The 10,488-nt window shown below is 35.7% G+C and overlaps 1 protein-coding gene across 1 annotated transcript; it reads left to right on the top strand.

Moving 5' to 3' along the window:
* The first annotated feature begins 3,992 nt into the window (after window positions 1–3,992).
* Window positions 3,993–9,952, top strand: LOC21389140 (4-coumarate--CoA ligase 2). The gene is made up of 5 exons (XM_024167889.1): window positions 3,993–5,151; window positions 6,832–7,030; window positions 7,976–8,189; window positions 9,252–9,354; window positions 9,515–9,952. The coding sequence occupies exons 1-5, from the start codon at window positions 4,135–4,137 to the stop codon at window positions 9,635–9,637; spliced, it is 1,656 nt and encodes a 551-aa protein (XP_024023657.1). The 5' UTR covers window positions 3,993–4,134; the 3' UTR covers window positions 9,638–9,952.
* Window positions 9,953–10,488: the final 536 nt, after the last annotated feature.

A 10,488-nucleotide genomic window follows, 5' to 3' on the forward strand; every position in this document is an offset into this window, starting at 1 on the left:
GCTGTCAACATAACATTTCAGAAGTTTATCTTTGATGTCTTCATATTCGGTTAGAGCTTCCTTAATTGAGAACATTTTTGGAATGGTAGAGTAAGGCTTGAACTGCCTCTTGTACTTCAATCCTGTAGGAAGGATTTGTAGTTTTTCTGCTTGGCAGTATACATCTATTCCGATGAGTAGATCCTTGTCTGGGAGTGAACTCCCAAGGATTCTTGTCCGTATGGTGCATCCAGGGAAGAACTTGATTCCGATCTTATGCTTGGTAATCAGCTCTGTCTTAAACACTTGGTCATCTGCAGCCTTGAAGTATTCGATGTGTGGTATCCAGAATTCTCATAGGAGAACTTTTGGATTCATCATCGTTCTTCTTGCTCCAGTATCCATGTAAGCAATCAAGTTTACTGGATTGTCATATTTCGAGGTTAGGACCTGGACTTCGACATTTGGCAGAGGAGGAGTCGGGACAATTATGGAATACTGTTCCATATTATAGACTAGGATGTGATAGTCTATGTTTCGTAGTCTTCTGAGCCGGGATCATCATAGTCTGAGTCTGGAATAGTAAAGACTGTGTCCATGTCTGGATCGTCTTGCTTAGAGAATAGTGATTCCAGGTGAGCATCATCATTGTCTCGATATGTCGAGCTGGCTTGTAATTGCTGGATGATTCTAGCTGACTTTGCGGACTTTTCTGGACAATTCTTTGTGTAGTGTCCTTTTTTCCCGCAGTTAAAACATCGGTCTGATTTAGGATTGCCACATTTCTTTCTTTTAAAGAAACAGAACTTCTTTCCTTCTTTTTTTGTCAAAATTTTTTGACCTTCGAGGTCGCTTCGAGGAACTATCATGAGATTTCTTTGAAAGGCTACAGGAGCACTTGTCGTCCTTGCATTTGATCTGCAAGTAAGGCTTCTTGCATGCTTTTTTTGAACTTATTCCTTTCCTTTATCACGGAGGATTGGGAAGGTCGAGGCCTGCGGTCACCGGGGTTCTGGTTTCCAGCCACGGCAGCTCCTAGCGGTCTTGGGGCGTCTTCTAAAGGCGGCATCGAGTTTCTTCCATCCAAGCGCTCAACGACAGTCATCAGTCCCCGCACCAGGTCGATCAGAGTAGTAAGCTAGGCCTGCATCTGCACAGGGTCCGGTTGCGGCACGTCTAGGGGTGGGACTTCATTCCCAACCGAAGGCGGGTCTTCTTCCATCCTGTCATTCGCCGGATGTGTGGCAGTATCTTCCATCTGGCTGCCTTGGTTGGTGGCCTCAATTCTTCTTCTTAGAGGCATGTTTGCTGACTATGTTGTTGTTGGGGGTCAAACATATGAACCAGAGATTCTGGGTTCGGTCCCCAGTGGAGTCGCCAATTGTTGACGACTAAATTTCATTAACAGAAATACGCCGGGTTACCCACTGGTATCCCGTTGGGTTACCGGCTGAAAATTAACTGTATATTTAAAATTATGCTATGAAGTGTTTGTTGTATTTTTAGAAGCACGAGAATAATGCTTGAATGAGAGGACACACGAGATTTATAGTGGTTCGCTCTGTTAATAAAGAGCTACATCCACTTGTGTATTGTATTTCTTTTTGGACTTTTACAATTTACATGTATCGTTATTCTTCCTCTGATTGAATATTAAGGAAGCCGATCCCCCCCTTTCGTGTATGGGGCTTTGCCCCTTTTAAAGCTCAAGGTTCCTTCGTGGACGGTTCTCCTTTGTAGGTAGAAGTGCTCGAGCGGTCTACCTCTCTAGGCCCAGACCGTAGCCCACTAATCACTTTTTGAACTGTTCACTCAGCCAATTGGTCTTCCATTACGGCTCTGTAGATTCCTATAATACTTCACTGCCCACTGTAGGGCGGTTTAGGGGATTGCAATTAATGTCTGTACTGCAGACATCTCCCATCCCTAGACGCAACTTGTGATGTCAGGCTCCTTTCTGAAGAGTATTCCTCTCGTCGTCTGCGCTGCATAGACCGCATGTCTTTCCTGGCAGTCGACCCTTTCCAGACATAGGAATTTTGTTGCCATAACATCGACAGCACGACTGGTCGACGGTATGTCGGCCCTAAGTCAAGCCTTTTTTGTAGCGTAGAGGGGAAGCGAGCTTCAAGCGTCTAGGATTGTCATCTTTTGAGAAAAAGTAGGGTCACGTGTCACGTTATCTCTGTTCCACATGTCACCCATATTTTCTCACACAACAAGTAATACATCCATATTTTCTTATGTTTTTAAACCAAATTGATGAAAATTAAGAAGCAAAATTGAAACAAACTAACACACATGGTTTGTGTTGTTTTAAAATTAGGCAATTAGAAAATGATTTTATCAACAACAAAAAAAAGGAGGACGAGCTAGAGCCATTTTGCGCTGGTCCAAGCCTATCCGAGCCGAAACTCAAGAGTGTTGGTGAGCCAGTGACGCAACGAGGACGTCATCAACACGCGCCCTTTTGAAAACGATCGAAGGAGTTGTAGTAGGTTGAGTGCTGTCATTTGCTAAAGTCACTGACAGTGGGACGAGGAATGCGTCCGTGTTAGGTGAGCCATCCTACGTGGCAGAATATTGGTGGCCTAAGGTCAAACAGTGGGCCCCACTGACCGAAACCCAAATATTTGTCACCATTTGACCCTCACCAACCGCATTTTAGCCGCGGGGTGATGATCATGTAGAACCGAAACCACTAGGCTCGTGTCTGGTGGCCAATCATTGAAAAAGAGCTGGATAAGAAGCTTTTACAAATGCAAAGTTGTTACCCGTTGTGATTTAATCATTATTTATGTTTAGGGTTGGTAAAGCCTTTATCCCAACTTGCTTCATAAATAATTCAAAAAAAAAAAAAAACCTGCTCCATAAAGAATTTAGAAAAAAAAAAAAAAAAAAAACAGAAAACGTGCCTTATAAAGAAAAAGAATGAGAATTTCTACCTACGCAAGAACTGGGGAGGGACATTTTTTCTCTCGCGCATTCTTGGTACACATTTACTCAACTAGTTGTTTTTAAGATAAAAAAATAAATAAATAAATAGAAAAATGAAACGCATGGAAAATTTTGAGTTAAAACTGAAAAACAACCTTAATAGTTTTCATGTATAATATATTTACCTTAAAAAAATATAATAGATGTAACACGTAACGGTAACGACTTAAAGTTTTAAATTGTTTATGACCCGAGTCCAATTAGAATGGATGAATGAATTCGAGACATAAAATTGTAATCCTTACATCCTAGAATGTCAAAGGCGCTAAATGACAAAATGTTGATTAATTATCCTTCTCTTGGGTAACAATTTTGTTCGAACTACAAAGGTAGAATTCACATTTTTAATGGACATATAATATAAATAGATGTACAATTTTTAACTCTGTTAGAAATATTTGTTAATGCTATGTTAATATATAAAGATCTATATATACTAGGTCTAATCAATATTTTCGTAACATGTCATATTGGACTAAAAATTGTGTTAAATTTAGATACATCTCAATTTGATGCGTACAAACAAGGATATACACCATTTATAAAAAATAAAAATAAATAAATAAAAACCCCCACATACACACACTCTACTAATAAATTATTTCAACTTTTAAGAGCAATTTTGTTCAACTAATTAAGAAGGTTCCAGTGTTAAGAACGTTATTTTTAAGAAATTTTCATCATACCATAAATATGTTTTGAGTGCTGATCAGTAAAGGTACTGCTCAAATCAAGTTTTACTCCTCTCCAAAAAAGGAGGGTATATATAGTGTAGTGATTACCACGTGGCACGTGGTAATTGGATCAAGATCCATATGTACATATGAGTTTAGACAAAGTTTTACGAGACGTCTAGTTCACGGATTAAAATTATGAGATTAGAATTAATTTTGATTTATTTATATATTCAAATCGGAATACGAATTTTCCAACCACACAACCCCTTAGACATGTTTTATCCATAACAAAACTTATAATACCAAAACACTCCATTTTCCCTTCCCCATCACCAACCAACGAGTATATTACTTGAACGAAAATCTTAAACTAAAGCAGGGAAGGTATTCGGAAAACCAACCCAATTCCTACCTTCTCATCTTTCCATCAAAATTTTCTTTCCATTTTCCCAAACTTTCCCTCCAACCAAACACCACCAAAATGGACGTCCCCCACCACCACCAAAAAGATCATGATCATCAAGAGGAATACATTTTCCGGTCCAAACTTCCCGACATCTACATCCCCAACCATCTTCCTCTCCACTCCTACTGCTTTGAGAACATCTCCAACTACCAAGACAAACCTTGTCTTATCAACGGATCCACAGGTGAGACCCACTCTTACGCCGATGTCGAGCTCACCGCGCGTAAAGTGGCGGCGGGGCTCGATGAGATGGGTATCAAACAAGGCGACGTGATTCTCCTCCTCCTCCAGAATTGCCCCGAATTCGTCTTCACCTTCCTCGCCGCCTCGTACATAGGAGCCATCAGCACCACCGCCAACTCTTTCTACACCCCGGCCGAGATCGCCAAGCAAGCAAAGGCGTCGAAGGCTAAACTTATCTTGACGGTTTCGACTTACGTCGACAAAGTCAAGAACTTCGCCGACGAAAATAGCGTCAAGATTGTGTGCATCGACGACGCCCCGCCCGAGGGGTGTCTCCACTTCTCGGAGCTTTCGAATGCCGACGAGTCCGCGATTCCGGCGGTGAAGATCAACCCAGACGACGTCGTTGCGCTGCCGTATTCATCGGGAACGACGGGGCTTCCTAAGGGGGTTATGCTGACGCACCGGGGACTCGTGACGAGTGTCGCTCAACAGGTTGATGGAGAGAATCCGAATTTGTACTTCCACAGCGAGGATGTGATCCTCTGCGTGCTTCCTCTTTTCCATATCTACTCCCTCAACTCGATCCTGCTCTGTGGCCTTAGGGTTGGGGCGGCGATCTTGATCATGCAGAAGTTTGAGATCAATAAGCTGTTGGAGTTGGTGGAGAAGTATAAGGTGACGATCGCACCGTTCGTGCCGCCGATCGTCTTGGCGATCGCGAAGAGCCCCGACCTTCATCGGTACGACTTGTCGTCGATAAGGATGGTCATGTCCGGCGGAGCGCCGATGGGGAAGGATCTTGAGGAGGCCGTCAAGGATAAGCTTCCTCATGCCAAACTTGGACAGGTAAAATATTTGTTTTATTATTTAGAGATATACCTTTAGTAAGATATTAAATAAATGATTCTAATTTAATTGGGATGTATTAGTTTTTTTTTTTTTTTTCAATTAATATTACTTAAAGAAAATCTTCAGTTTAGCCGACCAACAAAATCTCCTATTATTTAAACTATGGCCTATATATAGATGCGTTAGTAATACTATGATACCAACGGAATATTTTTTGTGGGACCCAGGTTAATGAATTGTGATGATTATACACTGAAATTAGAAGTCGAAAAGGTATTTAAGGTAGTAGACCACAAAAATAATATAATTTTGTTGTGTTAATTTTCACTGCTGTCCATTTTTATGGTACTATGTAGATGGACGGCCATGATATATATGGATGCATTTAGTATGTTGATTTAAGTTTTTAATTTAAGATGAGATTTTAAGTTGAAATATAACTTTATATGAGAGTTTTTTATTGTAGTAAAAAAGTTAAATGTAATTATTTATGAGAACTTTTTATTATAGTAAAATTTGAATTCTAAACTCGAATCGGTTAAATAAACGAGCCATAATATACATACATACATTTGAATTACTTGCGTAGTATGATCTGACTTTTTTACCGGTAACACATAATTTAAATCAATCATAAATCTTATAAAGAAAATAATATTATGGTCATAAATGAATCTTATCAAGTAATTTTATTCCGGCAAATACTTATTAGAAGGGAATTTGCCTGCACGAACTATTTTAGGGACTTTAATTACGTGATTAGGAATGTTCTTCAATATCAGGAGCCACTAAAGAGAATTTGGCTTTCTCTCAAACTTGTACGTATAGTTATAACTTATATATGGCTAATTACATGTCCACTCTTACACGTCAAAGTCAACGTCTTTTACTGGATCTACCAAGGCCGTCCTGCGTATGTTGGAGACATACAATAAATAATAATGGTCCTTTAAGGCTTGGTTTTAACGATATGATAAGATTTGCAAACCTTAAGGATTGGACATTTTTATGTTGTCACATTCATGTCCTGTTCTGACGGGATTCAAATTACTTATTTTTTAGTGTCTAAACAATTAAATTGTGCCACATTATTTAAAAAATTAAAATATCTTTTTAATTAATTTTTTCATGTTTTGATATTTAAATTTATTAAATGACGTGTATTCTTGTGTGGTCAAGTTTCAATTGAAACATTCAAAATTTAGACAACCAATTTAGAGTCCATTCCAGATTATTATGGCCTCGTTCATTTCGCTGATTCGAGTTTAGAATTCGAATTTTACTACAGTAAAAAGCTCTCAGAAACAGTCACATCTAACTTTTTCGATACAGTAAAAAACTCACATAAAATCACATCTCAACTCGAATTAAAAATTCGAATCAGCGAACTAAACGGGCCCTATATATTTTAAAGTTTGTCATCTCATCAATAAATGTCACACAAATGTGGTCACTTTCACTCTTTATGTACCACATAAATCATCTTTCTCCATGACCATATAGTCATTTATTAAATTATTGCGCCAAAATTTTGTGAGTACAATGTAATGACCTTTAGTGCTTGCCAATGTTGGAGACGTTACCAACGGTTCTTAGAGTAAGCAAGATCATACGTTACAGTTGGAAATAATTACTATAATTATTTACCCGCAAAAAAAAAAAAAAAAATGTGTACAGGGTTATGGCATGACCGAGGCAGGACCGGTGCTGTCGATGTGCTTGGCCTTCGCCAAAGAACCCTTCCCGATCAAGTCTGGGGCTTGTGGCACCGTTGTTAGGAACGCCGAGATGAAGATTATTGACCCCGACACCGGAGCATCGCTTCCAAGAAATCAGGCCGGCGAAATTTGCATTAGAGGTAGCCAAATCATGAAAGGTATTCACCAGTATTCTATTATCACCTTAACTAGCTCTTCCACTTCCTTTTCCCATTGTGGGACCTTTTTTTCCCTTTGAAATTGATGCATCAATCACATCACGAATGCATTTTCAATTTGTGTCCAGATGATTTTGCAGCCCTAGTATTCACAAGTTTTTTGTGATTCTCAAATCCCAATTTTTTTTTTAAATTAAATATTAGTATGATATCAACGAGCTGTAGAAAAGAGGTTGTGGCCGTATTATATATAATATATATATATATATATATATATATATATTAAGGGTACAAGGATTTCTATTCCCTTTAACAAGAAATCAACTAAGTCAACCTTTTTTTTTCCCTTTCTTTTGTTTTTGTTTTTTTCTTTATTATTATTTTTTTTTCCCACCGAAAATGCAATATTCTGCGTTAACCACTATGTATTCTCGAATCTTACCTAAGTCGTAACAACTCCATTAATTTCTTACCTACTAATCCAACAAAATCAGTAGTTACGTACAATACTTTTTACTGGTAAATATTGACAAATTTGTTTGAATGAAGTTACATATATTGTCTATGCATGTTGAAAAAAATATAATTAATTGGCTTAAAAAATAAGCATTCGCAGTAGTCTATATTGTTGCTAGTAATTTGTAATTTGAACTGGAGAAGAATCTTCATTCAATTTCAACAACTAACCATATATATATATATATATATATCGCTTTAAGACATTGTAGGTATGTTATTTTATCAATTCAAATTACAACTCAAAGTTTTTACTATATTTTTTTCTCACATAAAATTTATTTATAAACTTAAATCATTAATTTAAATTGAGAAAAAGACATGCACTGTGTTTTCTTTCGGTTTTTTTTTTTTTTTTTTTTTTTGATGAGATTAGAAAAGAAATTTATAATTTAAAATACACTCGTATATAATATCGAGTACTTTCAGGTTACGTTAATGATCCCGAGGCTACGAAGGCGACTATAGACGAAAGGGGATGGTTACATACGGGCGATATAGGATACATTGATGATGATGACGAGCTCTTCATCGTTGATAGATTAAAAGAACTGATCAAATACAAAGGCTTTCAAGTGGCCCCAGCTGAGCTTGAAGCCATGCTCATTGCCCACCCCAACATCTCTGATGCTGCTGTTGTACCGTAAGTGCCGTCAAAAGATTCACTAGCACTACTACTTCATGCTATAATGTATAGGCTAAAGTGGCGTTTATCTGGTTTAAGATTATGGTTATTTGTTCCGTTATAAAGTTTTTTTTTTATAAAAAATTTAAATTTTAAAAATTAAAATCATAAATTATAATTTTAAATTTATAAATCAAACGTCACTTAAGATTTTAGTACTTAATGGACCGATTTTTTGGTACATATCTAATCGTGGTCGAAACATAATAAAAATTAATTAACGGCTAAAAACACTTAAAAGGACAAGAAGAAAAAGTTTAATTAGTTTTTGTTACTTTCTTTATATTTTGTTACACATATCTAACTTTGGGTCCTAGCCCTTAATTTTGACATCTAAAGTTAATTTTTAACGAATAAGATTACTTCTAAGAGCATCTTCAATGTAATGTTATAACTGGTGTGCTAATAGAAAATTCGGCTTCTAATTCAGTGTCATTTATACGCCAAATTTACCATATGCTAAACTTGGTGGTAAATTTGTCATTAAATTTTACGTATGATAAATTTGAGCGCATTTGATTGTGATTAGTTCATACTTTTACCTTTTCTTTTCATCATTACATCATTGTTATTTTTAAGTTATTTTAATATTAAAAACTTATTTTTATAATTTTTAATGTTTAATAATTACCATAAAAGCTAGATGTAGCATTAGAAATAGCATCATGTATATTAGAGTATAAATACCTGATATCAAAATCCCCTAGCAGTACGCCAAATAGAGACCTAATCTTATGCCAAATTCTTAACCTTATTTTATTAATAAAAAGACAATAAATTACAAATAGTTCCAAATTAGCTCAAAATGCAAAGTAAAAGTAATCTCATATATAAAACGATATAAAAAAACCTAAAAGTGTAAAGAAAATTCCGAACTCTAGAAGGAAGCTTAAAAAAAAAAAAAGGGGGCTTAATACTACTAATTATTGATACTATGTTAGGTTAACAATTTTTCAAGTTTCTGGGATTTTATGTTCTAATCGATTGATTTTAAGGACTATGTTTGGCATGTTTGTGCAGTATGAATGATGAAGCTGCAGGAGAAATTCCTGTTGCGTATGTAGTAAGATCAAACGGCTCCAAGATCACAGAAAATGATATCAAGAAATACATCTCAGACCAGGTAAACATTTTGCGTATAAATCTGGTAAATAATAAATAAAATTTTTATTGCTAGACCAGGTAAACACCAAAATTAGAATTAAAAATAATAAATGCAAATTATAAGAAAACCTAAATAATCTTCTAAAAATATCTTGATAATTGGCTTTTGCTTAATGCAGGTTGTATTTTACAAAAGAATTGGTAAGGTTATCTTCATAGACAAAATCCCAAAATCCCCGTCAGGAAAAATCTTGAGGAAAGACTTGAGAGCAAGACTTACTGCAGAAGTATTAGCCAATTAAGTTTTCTCAGGGACGTATATCTTTTTTTTTTTTTTTTTAGCTTTTATCTTTTATCCCTCTTTTGTCATTTTTCTTTTTGTTTGTTTTTCTCATCTCTTTTCCAGTGTTCCCGAAAATATTGCAAATCAACGGGTAAAAAGCCATCATGAATTACTTTTTATAATGTGGTGAATCTAATTTCTCGCCCCTTGTACTAAATTTCTCTCTTTTCGGGAACCTTATTAATTAGGATCCAACGAAAGACATATCGGAGTGCTTTTACTTTTGTAAGAATGTGTTTATGTATATGAAGTTATTATGGACAACTTTGTAACTTACAAGCTTAGAATTAATTGTATTTCTTATCTATAGATTGTTTAAAATTGCATTTCTTTGATTAGTTAATCTGCGTACTTTCCTGACTTTACCTTAAAAAGTAATCTGTTTCTTACATTTTTGTAATCCTTGAAAAGAAATTAGCTGGAAAAGTTTATCTTAATCTGGAATTTACGAGTCATTATTATTGATCATTATCATTTGCCTTTTCTTTTCTTTTCAAATTAGCTTACTGCCCTGGCTTAGCATTAATTAGGGGTTGCAGGCTTATTTATCTTCTTTTTTTTCAACCTAATTGTTTGTTTGTTTGTTTGTTTTGTTTTGTTTTTTTTGTTTTGTTTTGTTTTTATTTTTGTTTTTTGTTTTTTGTTTTTTGTTTTTTTTGCTTTACCCGTTAATCGATCAGGTCTTATCATTCACAACTTAATAAGCATAGTGCATTTTATTTCCATATTTTAAAGTTCTTCCTTTTTTTTTCTTCTATCTCTATCTTGAATTTAAACTTTAAATAATAAAGTTGAATATGATCAAACAAA

The sequence above is a fragment of the Morus notabilis genome, unplaced genomic scaffold (assembly GCF_000414095.1).
Source record: "Morus notabilis unplaced genomic scaffold, ASM41409v2 Scaffold533, whole genome shotgun sequence".
Lineage (NCBI taxonomy): Eukaryota > Viridiplantae > Streptophyta > Magnoliopsida > Rosales > Moraceae > Morus > Morus notabilis.

Coding starts and splice junctions, on each gene's coding strand:
- LOC21389140 (XM_024167889.1), top strand. CDS start 4,135: ATGGACGTCCCCCACCACCACCAAAAAGATCATGATCATCAAGAGGAA. Junction 5,152..6,831: donor CTCATGCCAAACTTGGACAG/GTAAAATATTTG, acceptor AAATGTGTACAG/GGTTATGGCATGACCGAGGC. Junction 8,190..9,251: donor TCTGATGCTGCTGTTGTACC/GTAAGTGCCGTC, acceptor ATGTTTGTGCAG/TATGAATGATGAAGCTGCAG.